Source organism: Equus przewalskii, chromosome 13 (assembly GCF_037783145.1).
Source record: "Equus przewalskii isolate Varuska chromosome 13, EquPr2, whole genome shotgun sequence".
Lineage (NCBI taxonomy): Eukaryota > Metazoa > Chordata > Mammalia > Perissodactyla > Equidae > Equus > Equus przewalskii.
In genome coordinates this window covers 46,397,537-46,418,309 of record NC_091843.1, presented here as the reverse complement: position 1 = coordinate 46,418,309, position 20,773 = coordinate 46,397,537, and the positions used below count along the sequence as shown (strand labels likewise).

The window sequence follows — 20,773 nt, the reverse complement described above, 5'->3', positions numbered from 1 at the left end:
GTCTCCCTTTCTTTCTGGGCTGATCAAATTCTATTTTCTAATTCATTTTTCTCAAACCCGTTCATTCTTGGACTGCCTGAGGTCTCATCAGGCATTTGAATATTTTACCTTGAGTAAGAATTAAACCGTGATCATTCCTGACCTGGCTTTACAATTCCTCTTCCACGCACTTTTCCCCTCTGTGTTGCAAAAGTTATGTAGATGAATGTCCTTATTCTTAGGAAATGTACATTGAAGTATTTAGAGATATGGGGCATGACATGTACAAATTACTCTCAAATGGTAAAAAATATGTATATATATTGCATATATATGTGTGTATGTAGACAGTAATAAAGTAAGTGTGGCAAAATGTTAGCAACTAGTGAGTCTTGGTCAAGGTCATACTTTGTTCTGTATTTGTAACTTTCAAATAGATTTAAATTATTTCAAAGTAAAAAGTTAAAAAAATGAAACAATAGTTAAATTTTATATATCATCTTATCAGAGATAATCATAGAAAACTAGTTCCAATGCAGGAAAACAAAAGAAACATTTATTTGTAGATGAAAGAATAACCCAGAGCCCAGAATCCATTCATTTACTATTTTATAAATGACTTGTAGCACAGAGCACATGATGAACTCTCCAGGTTGTTGTGAAGCAGGTCAATTCTTTGGATAGTCAGACGCTAAATGGTTAAGGATAAATGGCAGGATAATCTGGGACAGCACTTTGCGTGGAAAAGCAGCAGATGTACCTCAAAACACAGGCATTGTGGGAGCATGCCTCTAGGAACAAAACAGCTCAAACTGTAATGAGAAGATGATGGGCTCTTGCCAGGAGTTATAATGTAGGGAAAAGATTTCAGATCATTGCAAGTGGTGTCTTCTGTGTGCTACTGCCAATGAGGATGCCAAGAAAATGGTGGGCATTATTGAGAGCTATTTTGGAAGTCAAACAAAATATTGATGGTATAGACACATAGGAATATTGGTTGTCTATTGCTATGTAACAAATTACCTCAAAACAGCAAACATTTCTTACCTCACAGTGTCTGTGGGTCAGGAATTTGGGAGAAGCTTAGCTCGTAGTTCTGGCTAAGGGTCTCATGAGGTTGTAGTCAGTATGTCAGCAGGGCCTACAGTCACCTGAAGGCTTGGCAGGGGCTGGAGGATCCACTCACATGGCTGTTGGCAGGACGCCTCAGTTCCTCACTATGTCGATCTCTCCACAGGGCTGCTTGAGTGACATGGCACTTTATTAACATGGCAGCTGGCTTCCCAAAGAATGGTGATGCAAGCAGCGAGATGGAAACCGTAATGCCTTTGATTACCTAGGTTTCGAAGTCTATACTCTGTCATTCTTGCAGCATCCTATTGGTTACACAAGTACACTCTATTCGTTTTGAGAAGGGCTTACACAAGGCAGGGATCATCGGGGGCCATCCTGGAGACTGGCTACAACAATAGGGTGTAATTAGGGCTGCCAAAGCATGTGGTTGTTGAAAAAAGGAAAGAAAGTGTAAATTTTATAAAGGGTATGAAGGCTTTTTCATTTGGTGGACAGGCCAAAAAAATTAGGCCTCCTCAGGTTGAGAAGAATGAGTAGGAATGTTATTGAGGAATATTAAATAATGAGAAGTTTGAGAAAATAAATATGACTTTATTCACCAAATTCTGGAATGAGAAGTGGTGTTTGAAGTTTCTTTCTCTAATAAAAAAAGAGATGTATTGTTTTCCCAGTAGGTGATAAATAGATCGAATGGAGAAAATATAACAGGGATTCAGAATGGTTTAAACTCAAGACAGCTCTCCCTAACATCAACCCTATTTTCTATTATTTCTCCTAGTCCTGACAATTCTTTCCTTCACTGGTTTCTCACATACTTCCCATTCCTTAGGCTACCACCCTGCGGCAGGCAGTTCCACCATACACCTCAGTTCACTAACCTCTGCCCGCTTTCTTTGCCTCCAGTTTCTGTTCCTTTGGGTGAATTTTGCACACCTTCTCTGTGTTAATCTCCAAAACACCTCTTTCCTCAAATAGTGCACCCTGCTCAAAGGCTTAAGTGTATTCCACGGCAGGCAAGATAAAATCATTTGCTCTCTGTAGCCTCATGCTCAGGACCCTTCATCATGGAGCTCTGCCTGCCTTTCTAACACTGCTTCTCAGGATTCCTTACAAGACCTCCTGCTCTCTGTCTCTAGGCTGAGCTTACACTTTTCTTTTTGCCTTGTGACCCCTCCCCATGGTTTTCATTTACACAAAGGCTTCCTTTTATCCAATGTGATTTTGAGGGCAGATTGTAGACATTGTAGTCATCAGCCAGACTTGTTCAAATCTCTGCTCGAATTGTCTGATTTCAAGTGAGGCATTTAATCTCAACCGGTGAGATTACAAATAGGAGGTGTGCAGCGTGAGGTAGGCACTCAGTGATTTCCAATTCTTTTTCTTTTGAAAGCTTCTGTTCAGATTTGACCTCTTTCAGGAGCCTTCACTGCTCCCATTGATTTTTCCCTCCTCGTAAAACTCGGGCAATTTATTTCTACATTGGCTTATTTGGCAAATAATCATATTTTATTTCTAACTTTCCTCCCTAGTAGATTTTGAACTATTGAGGGCAGAGACCATGGCTTATAAGTCACAAGAGTCCCCGCAGTTACAGTTACTTGCACTTAGATCCTTAGTGAGTATTGTTTGTGGGTTTTTTCCATAGGTTCTAGGTGATGGATTCATAGGGACATTGTAGAGTCCGTCCAAAAGTTGATGACAAGTGAGTGACCAGGGCCTCCCCCAGATTATCCTAATGGTACCTAGATAATGACTGTGGGATGTCTGGTTAAGTAGGTGAGGCTGTACCTCTGTGTTCCCACAGCAGCCTCTTATGGTCTTAATCATGGCTGCATCATGCCGTGTTGGAATGGATGTTTGTGGCCATTCTCCATGTGGGCCAGTGAGCTCCCTCAGGGTGACTCAGTACCTGGCATCCTTAGGGCTTTGCCCACTTTTTTGCTTGATGTGAAGTGCCCAGTGGATGCTAGAACCATTATTAAACACTCTGTGCTAATGTTTAGGGATTATTTTTTTAGTTGTTTATAAAACCGTTGTAGGTTTATAAAATAGGATTTGAGAATTTTTTTTATTGGTGTTAATAGTCACACTCATTTAACATATTCTTAGAAGCGTCCAAGGAATGCTGTGTGACTATTACAACATGATTTAATTTGACTTAGAAGAATATCTTTTTTTTTTTTTTTGAGTTCTTCCCCCTCCCTTCAAAAATGGTTTAGCTAGCTAACTTCCATTCCACTTTCCTGCAGAGCCTGGAAAGGAAAAAAGGTAAAGATTCCTTGGACTCCCTCGTGAGACAGGAACCAGCCTAATGAGACAGGGCCATCTGTAAGGCCCCTGGCCACAAGATAAGGCACTGAATCAATGGGCAAGCTAGGAGCATCAGACAGAGTCCACCAAGATCCACCTTCCGCAGCCTCTGAACTTTCCTGGGCTTACACATGGGCCCTAGCACCGAGGAGTCCACTGAAGGTGACCCTATTAGCATAGTAAAAACCACACCCAGGGGTGGAGAGCTGGCATGCTAAAGATACATGTGTTGCATGTAGTAGCATGCTACGTGACAGCACAGGTGCAAGCACGACCCCACCTCTACGTGCCGTGACAAGGCACTCCTCCCCAGCCTTTGCCTAATAAAAGCCCCACAATCCTATTCCCTAACGAGCTGGTCACCCGCCCCTTTCCTTTTTGCGCAGGTTCCCTTGTGCCTCTTCTGTGCACAAGATAACAAACTCTTACTTTGACTTAGAAGAATATCTTTTTTGAGGTATTTGATGTTAGCAAAATGACATGAGGTCCCCCAGATAAACAATATATATAGCACTTGTACTGCTTCAAATGAGTAGTTATACTTGGGTAAAGTAATAATATTACTTTACCCAATAGTTACAGTTTTTTTCTTGTGATGAGAACTTTTGCTATTGACTCTCTTAGCAACTATCATACAATACAATACAATGTTATTAACTATAGTCACCATGTTGTACATTACATTCCTAGCACTTATTTATTTTATAACTGGAAGTTTGTACCTTGTGACTGCCTTCACCCATTTCACCCACCCCTGCCTCTGGCAACCACTAATCTGTTCTTTATATCTATGAGCTGATTTTTCTTTTTAGAATCCACACATAAGTGAGATCATATAGTATTTGTGTAACCACGGGCCTACTAGGACCAGTTCAACTGACCCCATCTTATCAACAGAATAATTAAGAGTTGTTTTTCAGGATCTAAGAGTCTCCCCTTGTCTAGTTCAGAATGGTTGAGATCACCAACACATCAACTGGGCCTGCCCAAATGCCCAGTAAGTGAGCCTTTTGATGTCAAAGGACTGAAAACCACCCTCTGATCATGCTAACACCACCATTTTGTGAACATGTGTCCTATGAAGAGCCGTGAAGCTTGACTATGCTTGCAGAGATCATCAGTTACGTCACTTCTCCTTACCTCCAATCGTCTATCTCCAGACTTCAGAGTGCCCTGCCGCTGATCCCATAAATTTTACCCAACGTCCTAGATGAGGGAGACAAATCTGAGAGCTGATGCCTCCTGTCTCCTTGCTTATTGATCTCACAATAAAGCTGTATTCTTTTCTCAAAAGCTGATGATGTAATAATTGGCTTTTTTAATGCTTATCAGGTAGGAGAACCCCATCTTTGCGTGGTAATATTTATTTTCTCTTTTTGACTTATTTTGCTTAGCATAATGCCCTCAAAGTTCCATCCAATTTGTTGCAAACGGCAAGAATTCCTTTTTATTAATGGCTGAATAATATTTCATTGTATATCTATCTATCTATCTATCTATCTATCTATCTTTCTACCTACCTACCTACCACATTTTCTTTATCTATTTATCCATCAATGCACACTTAGGTTGTTCCATGTCTTGGTTATTGTGAATAATACTGCAGTGAACATGGGGGAGCAGATATATTTTCAAATTAATGTTTTTGTTTCCTTTGGATAAATACTCAGAAGTGGAATTGCTGGATTATACAGTAGTTCTATTTTTAATTTTTTGAGGAAACTCCATACTGTTTTACATAATGGCTGTACCAATTTACATTCCCACCAGTAGCGCACAAGGGTCCAAAATGTGGCTATTCTTCATCAAGAAATTAGTTTTCATTTAGATAACTGTGAGAGGATTTTAGGGGTGGGAAATGAGCTTGAGAAAAAACTGGATGAGGGCACCCAAGTTATTTCTATGTGTGCACTTAGTGATTTTAGGAAGAGAATAGAATTTAGAGTCAGAAAGAATTGTCTGGAATCATTTATCCCGCTGTTTTAAAAAATAAATTAGCAAGTCAACACCCCGTTATTTATTTCTCCCTAACACACTGATAAAGGAACTACTCCCTATCATCAGAACCCAGACTCATCCACTGTAAGGATTTTATTCAACCTGATTATTTATTGAGGTTTTTGTGGTTGAGTAAGCAAAGCCTGCCTTCCTAGTAGGCAGCAAGAGTTAACTCTGCCTGCTGTGTTTCCTCTTTCTAAGAGGAGCACTTTAGCAATGCTAATCAGTTGTACTGATTTTCTGTTTTGATTTTTCCATAATAATTAAGTGAATGATATGGAATGCAATCAGGTTTGGCACTAGGGGGTTCATGCAAATGATAGTTTATTTTTTTACCTTTTAAATTTCATTAAATGGAACCATAAGGAAAGTTGTTTGAAGAGGAAGACTGGGTGGGTGGGAGTAGCTTAACACTCTATTTAGAGTTTTGAATAATTTCAAAACGTCTATTTTAATGAAGTAAATCACCACTGTGTTGCCTTTTTATTCAACTGAAATAACACTATTTTTGAAGATTGTATTTTGTTTTCATTTGTACTCCAAAGTGGAAGATTATAGTGTAAGACAAGATGACACAGCTTAAAAGAGAGAAGTGAGGAAGAAAAATGATTGAACTTTCTTTCTTCAGGGTAGACACAAATGAAAAAAGGCACCCGCATGTACTCATCAAAACCTGTAGAAGGAAGCAAATGAAAACGGGAATGAGTATATATAATGCCTAGTCCACTTCTTCTTTGGGTTGCTCATCAGTGCTTTTATTAAACAAGATGGAACAAAAGAAAGGACCATCCATGTTTCTGAATATAGTGAAATGTTGCATTTCTACAGTTCTTTCCAGTCATTGACATATTTGTGAAATATCTTCTCCCCCCACCATATATAACATTTAAATTATTTTCTCAAATGGTCTTAAGCAGTTTATGTGAGTTTACGTGATTCCTGCATCTGGATCTAGCAATTCTTTTTGCTTTTCGTATTTTATACTTTAAAGTAGATTATTCTAGAACTCAGCTAATTTTCTAATTTTAATTCTGAAAATGCTTTGGGAATAAGAGACTCAGGGATGTGTATATACATTTTTTAATGTGCTGATATTTTCCCTTCCGTGAATGCCACCAGCAGCTTTGCAAAGCAGTTTGATTTTCCTGTATGCTGAATTTCAAAAGCAATAAGGAGGCGACCAAATTCTGCTTTTTTTCCCCTACCATTTCTGTAGAAAGGTTAAAGGCTTTACAGGGTCATGCTTCAAGTGCAAAGCAAGAAGGGCTACCAAAAGATTAGCGGTAAAATTTTTACTTTAAAAGAGAACACACAGCCTCTTTCTTTTTCTTGGCATTTTGACTCATCGCTTGCAGCAATTTCTAACTTTACAGACTAAACATTTCTAATTGGGAAATGGATGGTTTGAGTCTGAGATTGTGACTTAGGAGATAAACTTTCCAATTTGGGGTAGTAATTGTTGTAAATAGATGGCAAATTACTGCTGACCAGCCCTCGTTTTGTCTTTGAGGAAAGAATGAAAGTTAATATACATATTTCACACTTCATTGAAAGGAAATAGTTATCCTGACTTAGAGAAAGCAATGAGACAGAGAGATATTTGCCATGCTTGTTTGTTACAAGCAAATGAATTAAAGGTTTTCTTCTTTTGATGGATGAGGAAAGCAATAGCAGTATATTATATGTCTTCAACTGTGAAATGGAGATATTAAAAATACCTGCTCCTTAGGTAAGTTACGGTGAGGATTAAATAGATAATTAACATAAAATATTCAGCACTGTGCCTGGCTCACAGTAATCAGTCAGGAAATGCTAGCTGTTATTGTTTATCATCATCATCATCATCATTTTTTATTCATTCCTGTTAAGTGGAATAGCTTCTTTGGTTATATAATGTTAAGCTTCCGATTTTACCGTTTCATGACGGTTAGCCTGTGAGAAACATCAGTAATTTGAATTAATTCAAAAGCCATATTTTGGTTCCCCATTTGTGCTTTATATGTTGGGATTATTTTGTGATGATTGAAATTCCCTTTTTAAAGATTTCACAACCTCTCGTGGTGGCTTACACTACCTTTCAATTACCCTACACATTCATGATATTTTTTCCTTATTGCAAATCAAACATTTTCTTTTGTTTTAACCTTTGTGGAGTTAGAGATAGTTAACTTGCCATAATATACTTGTCCTTATAAACAATTTTGATTTTGAACAATTTAGTACTTCTTCATTTGATCTATTCTCTTGAATTTGAAGGATTAAACTATTTCCTAAGGTTAGGTTTTTGCTGGTATTATTGTTTATTATTTGTTTGTTTTAAGATAAACTTACCTTTTTAAACCACAAGGTTATTATTCAGGAAGTTCAGTTTCCAGATACTAAAAACTGGTGAGCTCATGGTGTGTAAAATTAATATAACTCCTCAAAGTGCCAGCTTTCACCCAGAAAATAACTGCTTTGGTCACATAATCTGGCCTATTGTTCCTAGTTTCATGAGATTACCAACAGGCATGTTAATGCTTATTTCCTTTTTAATTAATAAATGGATCAGCTATTTCTAATTCATGCCCATTTTTATAATGATTATATAAAATCATTTTATGTAATATGGCAATTAAACTTTTCCTTCTTACTAAGTGCTAAGTTTCTGGAGGTGAAGAGAAGGAGATGATTCCCAGGTACCTGCCGTTGCCATTGTTACTCACCCAAGCTGACCAGTGCCTGGCACACAGTAGGTGTTCAATAAGTGCCCACAGATGACTTCATTAGAATATCTCATAGGAACCTCAAACTTGACATCTCTAAAACAGAGCTAAAGCTTCCTCCCCCTGGAGGAGGAGGGCTTCTGTGCTTCCCATCTCAGTGGTGGGCACAGTGTCCACCCAAGGGCCGATACCAGGCGTCCCTCCTCTCTCTGTCTGGCATTTAGTCGCCAAGTCCTGTGGATTCCACCTCCTAAAAATCTCCCAGATGCACTCAGTTCCCTGCAACCCCAATGTTACTTTCTTAGTTCCCCCACAGTGGTGTCTCACCTGACCTCCCTCGAAAGTCTCCCCCTGCAGGTCACTCTCCCCTGCAGCCAGAATGATCTTCTGATGTCACTGCACCCTTTACTAGTTGTCTCTTATCTTTGGATGAAGTTCACATACTTTGCAATGGCTTATAAAACCCATTGTGACATGCCCCCTGTTGCTTTCTCCATCTGAATTACAGTCATAGGTCACCTAACAATGGGGATACGTTCTGAGAAGTGCGTTGTTAAGTGATTTCGTCGTTGTGCGAACGTCATAGAGTGTACTTACACAAACTTAGATGGTACAGCCTACTACACACCTAGGCTATATGTCACTAATCTTACGGGAACACCATCAAATATGCGGTCCATCATTGACCAAAACGTTGTTGCGTGGCACATGACTGTAATAGGAACTCCCTAAATGTGCCTGACTCTCCCTCACCTTCAGTTCTCTCTGCCTGAAACCTTCTCATCCCTCTTCTTCTGTCTCCTTTGTCGGCCTGTTTTGCAAATATGTTGCTGCTTATTTTTCCATTCTGGTCTTCCCTTCTCTCAATAATACCAGGTTCATTTTCTCTAACACTGACCTCCAAACAGCTTTACACCTTTTTTTGTACACCTGGGTAGAAACCTCTGTACGATAGCTGGTTTTATTTCTGCTCAGCAGATGGGGAAACTGAAGCACTAAATATAAGAAATGTATGTCATGATTATTAAACTATAAGCTTTTTAATAGGCAGGGACAGAAACTAGATCTGTATTTGTTTTTTTTTTGTGAGGAAGATTCACTCTGAGGTAACATCCATTGCCAATCTTCCTCTTTTTTTTCTGTGTGAGGAAGTTAGTCCTGAGCTAACATCTGTGCCAGTCTTCCTCTATTTTGTATGTGGGATGCCTCCACAGCGTGGCTGATAAGTGGAGTAGGTCTGTGCCCGGGATCCAAACCTACGAACCCGAGCTGCCAAAGTGGAGCATGCGGAACTTTAACCACTCGGCCATGGGGCTGACCCCCTAGATCTGTGTTTTATGTCCAGTTTTTGCACAGTGCCTAGGATAGAGTGGGCATTCGGTGCACATTGAGTGAGTTATTAAATGAATCTCAGTTTGAGCCTGAGGTGCCTCGTTCTCTAGTCAATGGAGCTTCTGTTTCATCATTTATCCTCTAGGACAAATGAGGCCAGATTCCTGTGTGACTCCTTTTCTTCCAGAAGGGAAGTATGCCTGGTGAGAGAATCTGGAAGTCTGTGTTGTTCAGATTTGGTCGGTAGATTCCTTTGATGTTGACTGGCATGGATGAGAAGGGCTTTTGTTGTGGTGGCAATTAATGATGATTTGCACATTTTAGGAATTTACAAAATGGTGGCCACCTGGCACAACATAAGAAATACCTCTCTCTCCTGGACCATGAAATGTGGTGACCCGTCTATTTAAATCCATGGCTTGTCGTGCATATTTCAGCCCTAGTGACAACTGGTACTGAATGGTTGCTGTACTGAAAAGAATTCTGTTTGGGTCACTTTAATGCATCTCTAATTTGGACTTTTTTTTTCTTGTAGGTTGTTCTTCAGCAAAAATGGTTATTTCTTCAAACTCCTGCCTGGGCTTTATCTGTTTATTGTTATGCCACTGGATCAGGACAGCATCATCTCTAAATCTTGAAGACCCTAATGTGTGTAGCCACTGGGAAAGGTAATAGTTCTGAAAGTAGTCTGCGAAATAATTTCTGATAAGTTTCTTTATATATCATTATCAGTCTGATCTATAAAATTGGAATTTAGAAGAGATTGTAAAATTACTTTTATGTAAAAATCATTAGTTATATGTAATAAATTAGCATTATTCATCTTGGTCTTACAGAATATATGTTAGGTGAAAAAACCTTGTTATATTGACTCTAACACAAGTGTAATTGTTAAGATCCAGGGAAAACATTAATAGCTCAATTAAAATGATCTCTCTAAGGTCTTCTCCCTGCTCTGAATCTATTTGCAATAATTTGATAGGGCTGGACTTATGCATGGGAATGAATGAGTGAGCAGTGGAAGACAGTATGGAATAATGTACTTAAGTGTTGAAATGAATGCATAAAAAGATTGCGCTGTAGGTGGCCTGAAAAGGAAGACATGATTTCTGGAGGAACTGGAAAGACTGCATGGAGTCAGTGTCACTTGAGATGCTCTTGAAGACCTGAAGGAGACGAGTGGATGGCAGCGCTTGGGAGCGGTTCTGGGGATGGAAGGTAGCTTGAAACCAGTGCCATGCAGACCACTGAGGGCTGTGCCCAGCGAGACTGGAGTCTGTACAGGACTGGAGGAGGGCAAGATTGAATAGATTATACAAAAGCAGATAGTGTAATGTCCAGAGCTGGGCGAATTGCAGTAGGAAATACAGAGGAAGTAGAAAACAATGTCATTCTCAGAGATCTTATAGTCCCTTTTGGAACGCACATATAGCGCAGATCACCTTGTGATATTGTAGTACCATCAAATGCAGTCTACACCACTCTAATGTGCTATTTGCATTCCTCACAAAGTATCTTTATCCAAGAATAACATGGCAAATGCAGGTTTTTCAAACAGCTAGAAGGTGCCATCCTTCTAGCACTCTCAAGTACTAGAGAGTAATATGTTCTTTTAATAGCTATAAGGCAGTGACATCGAACTCTTGGTCTCTTTCTCCTGTCACCCTCAGCACCATGATTAGCACACCACAGAGTACATATTCTAATCACAGGTGTCACCCACTGGTAGGATAAGCAAAGCTCAGAGCCTTTTAAGCACAGCAGCTGTATTATCCCAGGGCCACACTGGTGCCCCTCACTCACAGCATTATTTTTCGGTGAGGGCTGTTTCCCGTCTCGATTGGCAGTGTTACAATTTGGATAACAGAAACATATTTCCCTGATCGATCAATGGGGTTATGTATCATTATGAAATGTTCAGCTGTAGAGAAAATAAGTGTGTGTGTAATAAAGTTCTATGTATTTGTGGTATTAACTACATTCTACAAAATTTAAGGGGAGGGACCTCCTATTAATTTATAATCTTCATAACATCTCCCATAAAACATTTCGCCATCAAGCAAATAAGTATTTATTAAAGTAATAAAAATGAATCAATGAATACAAGAGTGGATACATAGCAAATTTAACAAAGGGAGAGGCCATTGGTTTTTGAACTTCTGGAGGATGATGGCTTTGGAATGGAGGAAAAAAGCAAATTTGTAAGATACTGTGAAATAAGAACCAGTGGATCTTGGTAATACATTGACTGTAGTATGTGAAAGATGCAGAAAAGGCTGAGATTTAGAACCTGCTGTGCGAAAGAGTGGAGGTGTCATTGCACATATGGAAAAATAAAAAGAAGAGAGTTGATTTGAGAGGGAAGAGATTAGTGTGGTTGTGTTCATAAGATCAATTTGAAATATGGGCCTGGAAGTGCTTGGGAATATAGATTTAGGATTCTTCAGCATGTTGAGATGTGAACAAACTCCCTAAGGGAAAGGCTATAAAGAGAAAAGAATCCAAGACTTAAAGTAACCTAGCACCCGCTCATACGTACACATTTGTCCTGATCCATTGCTCCATATTTGATCAAACTTGCTAACACACATTGCATTATTTTTTTCACCATTGATAATTCCCAGTGTCTAAAACACTGCCTTGCATATGGCATGTGCTCAATAAATAATTGTTGACTGAGTAATTGTTTTCTGGCAGGAAATGAAATGACTAAATATAGACATCAATGGGGGAGGTTCCAGTGGTGGGGGAGAGAGACAGACAGACAGACAAGGGGCACATTAATCTCCAAACCTAATATAATTCTCCTGCTGCACGAGTGATTAGAGTAACCTCGAAAATATTCACTAATGGGGAGGGAAATTGAGGTTGAAAAAACAGGGACATGACAGAGATTTTTTTCCTGAGTATATTTTTTCTATGAACTGCTAGAAAGAAGAATTGACAACTACAATCTTCTTATTGATAAATTTCCTGTTAGAAAGCTAGGTTATGATTCTTTGAAGAAAGGTAAAAGAAAGTGGAATTGTTTTGACAAGAATGGAGAAAGGAGTATGAATTAAAATGATCAAATAAAGGTGCAGGTGACAGGTTCTCCTTATTTTCAGAAACTGAAATGGGCTTGAATTGAAATGGGGAGAGGAAGATTAGCTTCAAAAACAGAGTTTTTGGTAGTCGGGCTGAGTAGGGCTCATTGTAGTCTTTCCTTATGCTAAGACCCTCTTGTACCCAAAGGTGCTGAGCCGTAGAATCACCTGGATCCTTGTTTCTCAGAGCGTGGTCTGTGGAGCTTTGGCGTGAACATCACCTGGGAGCTTGTTAGAAATGCAGACTCCGCCTCAGACCCACTGAATAATTTCTTTTCGAATGAAAACATGCCTCATTTTAGCGCAGCAATTGTGATTCTTAGAAGTTGTAAATAAAATGAAGTTAAGGAAAATTAAATCATTTAAAATACACAGGAGTGCTTGTTATTAAAGGAATTCTGTGCAGCATCTTTTTGGAAAAGGAATAATTCCAGGAGTCATCTGTTCCTTCCCCTATAGCCTTTCCCTGTTCTGTGAGTTTAAGTGCTTCCATCTATTGGGGTTTCTTCTAAAGAAGCCACAAATGAAGAGAGGACATTTTTCCCAGCCCTCTGGGGCTGGAACACAGAAGTGGTAGTAATTGAAGCAGCGGTCCTGAAGCCAGCAGAGAGAAGAAATGATGATTATTACTGTATCTGATTAAAGTAACAAGATAATTTTGGCAGATAAAATGTAATTAACCACTTTGGAATGTGTCCAAGTAATGATGGCTTTTTACCCCCTGTTCTTTGACCTTAAATTAAATCTTGCTGGAATTTCTCCCTGGATAATACTTCGCAGGTTAAAATCACAGTGATGATATGTTTTCAGTGTGTTTGAGAAGATAAACAAGCAGGAGATAAAGAGTTTCGCATCTTGGTGCTGGAAATAGTGTAGAATTGAGATCAGATCCCTTTTATACCACAGTTTGCCCCTCATTGTCTGCTTTACAAGCTTTAGGTGTTCTAGCGACATCTGAGAGGGGACACAGGGACAGGATGGTGTCTGAGGGTGGTGGTGTTAGTGCTGGCTCTAGACTGACCCCTAGCACTGGGAGCTCATTTGTGCTGAAAGCAGGATTGGACTAGACAATCGAGAAGTTTCCTTCTTCTTCTTTGACTTTAAGAGTGGCTGCTGATGAACTTGCAGGTGTGGCCTGTTAGCACAGGCACTAAGTTCAAACAGCCCTGACACTGGCCAAAAAAGCAGTGATAGAGACCAGAGGAGGCCAGCCCATTCTCAGAGACATTTCCCTTCATGATGAAAGCATAGAGCTTCCAGAAAGTGGCCCCTTGAAAAGTGATACCCCCTTAATTGTCTAACCATAGGTGGGTATTGAGCAAATTAGGTGTAGTTGCTTATGGAATATTTGGCAGTCATAATTTGAAGACTGTTTATTACCATGGAAAGATGCTTAGGATATACTTTTTTAAAATTTTTACTTGTATATTTTCTAGTTTTTTTTTCTCTTTTTTTTTTTTGAGGAAGATCAGCCCTGCGCTAACATCTGCTGCCAATCCTCCTCTTTTTGCTGAGGAAGACTGGCCCTGAGCTAACATCCATGCCCATTTTCCTCTACTTTATCCGTGGGACGCCTACCACAGCATGGCTTGCCAAGCGGTGCCATGTCTGCACCCGGGATCTGAACCGGCCAACCCTGGGCGCTGAAGCAGAACCTGCGAACTTAACCGCTGCGCCACTGGGCCGGCCCTAGGATATACTTTTAAGTTAAAAACATCAGTGTCAAAATTATCTGCTAGCATGATTATATAATAATATAAAAACAAGAAAACTAAACTAACCTCCCCCCGAAACTGTAAAGAAGTACGGCAAAATGCTATTGGTTATGTATGAGTTACGGAATTCTCTTTTCCTAAAAATTTTTTTCCAAATTTTGTTGTGTGATTATAATACCATTAAAATGGAAAAAAAAGAGAAAGATTGTATGGAAAAGAAAAAATGTATAAAAAAGGACAAAAGAGAGGCCAGCTTGGTGGCGCAGTGGTTAAGTTTGTATGTTCTGCTGAGGTTTGCCGGTTTGGATCCTGGGTGTGGACCTACGCACTGCTTGGCAAGCCATGCTGGGGCAGGCGTCCCACATGTCAAGTAGAGGAAGACGGGCATGGATGTTAGCTCAGTGCTAATCTTCCTCAAAAAAAAAAAAAAGAACAAAAGAAATTTGATATGAAAAGGCTCGACACCCTTCTCCCGTAAACTTAGGTGGAAGCCTCAGTTTATGATCAAAATGAAAAATAATTCATATTCAATCAGTTCTGAATTGAGTTTGAACTTCTGAATCATTTTAATGAGAAGGGTCAAGACTGAAGAGAAGTGTTGAAAACACAGTGAATTTTATTCTCCTATTTTCCCCAAACTATATAGATTTCTCTTTTGAAGCCATATCACCTTATTTTCAGCATTTACGTGCTGGCGTCTCTTGAGAGCTCTTTTATGGCAGGAATTGCATAGAAGTTGTTCAATAAATGTTTCTTGAATTGGAATCCTAAATGGTTTGATTACCCTTTTATGGAGAAGGGCTTTTTTGTTTTCTAAAACCAGAGAAACATCTGCAAATGTATGCTATAGGTGAGCAGCACGTGACAAGAAGAGGAAATTTGTGTACTTGAACATTTCTTCTGATTTAGGCAATCTTGCAGGCTGTCAGAGATTAGTGAAAGCATTTTCATGTTTGCTTGTGGAATCAGTTCCCCATCCACATCAGATGGGTTGTGTTTGGCCGGGGTCCGTTTGTTGATTATCACTTTCGCTCTTCAAGGCATGCAGACCTCAACATCATAACGTGGCCTTTGAAATTTTATGGAAATGCTGCATGAGGTCTAGTTCCAACAAACTAATTTAGTTCAGCTAAATTAGCACTGTAGAGCCTGGTAGAATCCATTTTTTTGCCCAACTGGCATTAATTTATTGTGGTTTCTTTTTCATTCTCATAGCACATGTGGAAAGTTGCTGTTTTGCTCATGGGTCATGTCGACTGCACCTATGTGGGCAGTTCCATATACAGAAGACATACATTCACTTTGCTCTCCACTAGGAATGGAGAAATAATGCTTCAGGCCTCAAGATTCAGCTATTTACAAGCAGCTGGGTAGGAAGGAAAAAAATTGGCGAGGAAGTCTTAGAATTTGCATCAACCTGAACCTTAGGAGACCAGTAGGGATCTGAAGAAAATAATAATAGCTTAATGTGATATTTCCTCCCAGGAACACTTATATTTTAACAGAGGCCTTTTCTTTACCCAAAAGGGGTTATATGACAGATGTAGGCAGTTGCGTACTCTACGTTCACCTGAAACTGTTCTTGCAGGTAGCAGCAGTGTCATCTCCTGCAGTAGAAGGAAACAGCTATCTGAAATGTATGTTAGAAATTCACGTGGGAAGGGATCTTCACGACCATCCCTGACCCCCAGGTTTTAAGATGTGATAATGAAAACCCAGGGAAGCGAGGTTATCTGCTGAAGGTCGCCCAGTTTCTCAGTGTCACATCAGGATTGTCAAAATCAACCATAAATGCAGACCAGATTTAAATTCCCTGAGCAGACAAAGCTAGTTAGTCATACGTGCAAATCTTAATTTAGCTTATTTTGCAAGACAAGTGAGATTAATTTAACTTGGGTCACTTCTTGCTTATGCCTTCAAAAAGCATAGGCGAAATTTAAATAGTTTCCCACAATTGATGTGACCACTGACCAATTCCCTTTCATTTAAGAAAATCTTAACATTGCAAGCAGTCACTGTGAAGAGTGAACACTGCCTGCCTTTGCACCGTATGAGCTGCCTTATAACAATACACATCAGAGCCTCATTCCATGTTTTGGTATGAGTGCTCCCAGTTTGCAAACTGTCTTTTTGGTGTGTGCACATAAAAAATTTACTAATTCCTACTGAAGTGACTTTTGGTTTTACTTCTGGGTTTCATGAACTTTTGGCAGGGTTATAACCCTGTCTTTTAATTAGTGATCTTTTCAGTTGGGCTTGTTGCGTCTGAGTAAGAGTTGTGGAGGATCCCTAAATTTACCTAGAAATCAAGTTGCAATGTCCCAAACAATGAAATACACAAAAGTATGACTAGTATGATTGTTTCATGGATGTCCTATTGAAGCCTAAGTACATGTCACTAACAGAGACCAGCTAGGAAAGAAATCCCACTGGATGTGAGGCCAGCACCGCACAGCTTTCCAAATGAGAAGGTTCTGCTCTAGAGGTCACCTGAATTCTTCAGGAAGAAATTTCAACCTTATTCCTTCCGTACCTTCTCTACTTGATAGTTCCTATTATTGAACTTGGGCTATTGATTTGCAGCAAGTGAGCCCGTGATTGTGGCCCGTATTGTTTGTTAGTGTGAATTAAGGATTTTCTTGGAAATCTTTAGGAAACTGTTGATGAAAAGAAAATGGTTTGGAAAAGAGGATTCTCCAGATTTTCCCGGAGGCAGGAACTCTAATCTCTTGGGCATGTAATAGCCTGCTTTAAAATGAAGAAGTATGGGATTGAACATTGAATGTTTTTTATATTTCATGGATGTTTTCCACCCACATTCTTAGGCCCATAGGATTGCATGCTTTTACTTTAACAAGAAGCTGCTAGTGAAAATGCATTGGAAATGCAACAGCTGGCTGTTCGTATGATTATTTCAGGCTAATTGTCTCAGCCATATGTTTAAAACTGGGTTTCAAGACTTCTTTGTTGTTTTTATTTAGAGGTTGGATTTTCTTCTTCTGCATGAGAAGTAGGGCAGGCACACGAAAGCAAATGATTCCAAATTCCAACCCGAAAAATAGGCTCTTTCTGATTTTCCAGAATCAGTAGCAAGTGTACTGGGTTATGAATACTCAAATTGTCTCTTTGCTGATTACCCCTATCATTTGCATGCAGACTTAGATTGAAAACTTTTTGGGAAAGATCTTGGTTATCCCTAGACCCTTGGAGTGAAGAGATGGAATTATACACAGAAAAATACATGGTGATATATTTTTATATTCAGGAATATCAGAGTTTATGGTGAATAATAAAACAGAAATTTTTTGAAATCTATAGCGTGAACTCTTGTCTTTTAAATATATTATTAATATTGGTCCTTTTGGGGTTCTGGTTCAAATAAAAACCTTTAAAAATGTGGAGATTCTCTGTTAAAAGTCAGTGTGGAGTTGCAAAAAGAGATAATGTAGCCTACAGTTGTTTTTCGTACATAATATATCATTAAGGTAAGAAAGAGAAATATTGGTTCCTTATCTTTCCTCTTCTTTTCAGCTACTCAGTGACTGTGCAAGAGTCATACCCACATCCCTTTGATCAAATTTACTACACCAGCTGCACTGACATTCTGAACTGGTTTAAGTGTACACGGCACAGGTAAGGGAAGCTCAGCTATGTTTCTGACTTTGGCTAACTGGGAGGAGTCTGATACACCGACATTAAATATTTGAGAAGGTGCATCCATTCATCTAGTGAGGAGTTATTGAGCGCTTGCTATTGTTCCAAATCACAGGAGATATAGAAAAGCAATAAGGTTGTTGGTGCCCTTAAGGAGCTTGTAGAGAAAATGTCTACTGGTTTCCATCGTTCGGTTAGCAAGAACTCACCCAGCTTTTGAGTTGTGCATAACTGGGGGAAATACTCTTAAATATGGACATCACCAGTTATCAAGAAACTCATATCCCAGCATGTGTTTCTACTTGAACATCTGACTCAGTTTAGGCTACCTTAAATTTGACCTCCACTTAAGTAAAATAAGCCCCATATTTTTTTCTGTAAATGTGAAAACAGAAAATAAACAACATAATGAATATTAATGTTAATATGGAAGGGAACCATGGTACCTTAATTTTATTTGTAAAATACTTATAGAAGTACGAGTCATGGGTCTAGGGTGGCACCTGCTGGTTTATGCTGCACTAAATGATGTCATGCTCACTGTCACTTCTTCAGACGAGCTTTCCTTGGCCACTCTATCTCAACCAGCTTTCCCTCCCTGTCACGCTCTATTCCCTCACTCAGGCTTTATTTTTCTTCACACCATTTAATCATTACCAGTCTTGATATGATATATTTATTTATTCAATGTATATCTTTACTTAAGTTCTGCAAGGAATTTTTCCTTTAAAACATATGTAAGTGAATGATGGTTAGATAAGTATCATATGTGATATAAATCAATACTTTTCAAGATATTTCAAGATAAGTGAAATAGAGATGTCACGAAACTTCTGATCCCTTGAAATAAAGTGTAGGTTGGCTTAAATGGGCAATCTTAATATGTTCTTAGCAAGTTGATGCCTTAGCATAATATTGGTCGAGACATAAGTTCTATGTTTCTTAATTATTTTGGAGTACTTTGCTTTTCATACCTTTATCATATTTAATAGCTCTTTTGTATTAAAGTATAAATTCTTGGTTTCTAATCAAATTGCAGGTCAAAAAAAGTAACAGTGTACTTTTTCCCTCTGTATAGAATCAGTTATCGGACAGCCTATCGACATGGGGAAAAAACTATGTATAGGCGCAAATCCCAGTGTTGTCCTGGATTTTATGAAAGCAGAGAAATGTGTGTCCGTAAGTAAGACCTCCATCCCTTGAAGTTCACTTATTTTTCCCAGTGCTGATTTTCATCTGTTAATGGCAGCCGAGATGGAGGCGTGGGGAGGTGGGGCGTCTTGGATCGTTTCCTTTCACTCTTGGCTGCTGCTGTCTTGGTCTGTGTAATGAGGGAAGCATTAACCCTGTCCCTCTGTCCTATCAGAAATCTCCAAATGAATGTCGCTTGAGGAGAAAACAGATGTCATAGAAAGATGATTCAGGGCCGGATGGAGCAATGTTAATTACGGTTGTTCAATAGAAGTCTCTTTGGAAATTGGTCAGGGAGTCATTAGACTTAGGGCACAGCCGAGAACAGAGACGTAACTTTCCTGCAGCAGCCGACCAGAGTCCCGAGGAAACTTCTGAGAGGCCAGCGTGTTCTTTTCTGGTGCATAGAATGATGAGACTTATTAAGAGTTGAAGAGCTTTCACAATAAGAAATGGCTATAAGTCTGGGTCACAAAGTAGACCTCCTTTTTTCATTGCCTTTTTCTCTCCCCTTTCCCCTTCCCATCTCGCCACTTCATTCTGAGATGTCTGTAGACAAGTTTGATATTTTATGATACACTTCAGAAGATCCTAGAGTATCATGTGGGATGCAATTTGCAATTGAGATTTCTTGCTATTGTGTATACGACATGTAGAAGAGACCATTAAAAATGATTTTGTTCAAATGTTTTGGTTCAACACACAGCTAGAGGGGCACCTTTGCTTTCTGAGCTGAGACACTGATGTTGAGTAGCGTGGAGAGACACACGGTTCTGCTCTGATTTGGAGGCACTGGGAATGGTTGGACACATCTGGGCTTAAGAATCCGCGGAGCCAGGTGACAGCACTGGCTCTGCCGCCGCTCAGCCGGGTGACGTTGGAGAAGTCATTTTTACCTCCTTGAGGCTCCTTTGCTCTCAAGTAGAGAAAGGGCTTGGACCGCTATGTGTCCTCTTCCTCCCAACCCTGGATTCTATTCTTTATGTAGACAGGAGATTCCTCAACTTTGATTCAGAACCAGGGCTATATATGATAATGTGTTGATTGAAAAAAATTAGAAAATGTAACTAAACAAAAAGAAGAAAAGAAAACACATGGTGAATTGTATTTCTGAGTTACAATTTGAATCATAATATTTTGAATTACATTGTCAGTAAATGTACTTCTGTAACATATTGCAAATATTGGTATGTTATTGCATTATAGGTATTTATTTAACCATTTTCAACTGTTGAATATTTACATAATTTACATGTTTTACCTATTATGAACTGCCCTAGAAGACATCATTGTGGTTAAATCTTTGTTCATACCCTTAATTAATGGGTAAGGATAAATTCCTAGAAGTCAAATTGCTGGGTCAGAGGTATATACATATTTCTGAAATGTCTGGTGTATTTCCAGTTTGTACCCCACCAGCAATATATGAAAATGCCTTTTTGCTTATACCCTGTGCCAATTTTCCCTTTGCCATTTTTTCTTAATTTGCAAGTTTTTGATTAATAATGATGCTGAATAAGAAAAATTACCTGTTTACCATCAACCATTTTAGAGAATAATCATAAACTGATCTCTGTGGCCCAGGCTGATGGAAATTTTCAAAGGAAAGCACTGAGTGCACAGGGTGAGACTGGGGAGGCCAGGTTTTGGGGTGACATTATCTTGGTGCCCTTGCCAGGTTTCAAACTTAGAAGCACAACTGTCAGCATACTGAGAGAGTAGTTCCATC

General features: G+C 39.2%; 1 protein-coding gene across 9 annotated transcripts in view; it reads left to right on the top strand.

Annotated features, from left to right (window-relative positions):
- MEGF10 (multiple EGF like domains 10) overlaps nucleotides 1-20,773 on the top strand; it is a 164,000-nt gene that overhangs the window by 29,644 nt on the left and 113,583 nt on the right. For all 9 annotated transcript variants that reach the window (XM_008529881.2, XM_070569352.1, XM_070569351.1 and 6 more), the window contains 3 exons: nucleotides 9,934-10,066; nucleotides 17,731-17,832; nucleotides 18,932-19,032. In XM_008529881.2, coding sequence (XP_008528103.1) covers nucleotides 9,951-10,066; nucleotides 17,731-17,832; nucleotides 18,932-19,032 — 319 coding nt within the window. In that variant the 5' untranslated portion in view covers nucleotides 9,934-9,950. The remainder of the gene's footprint in view (nucleotides 1-9,933; nucleotides 10,067-17,730; nucleotides 17,833-18,931; nucleotides 19,033-20,773) is intronic.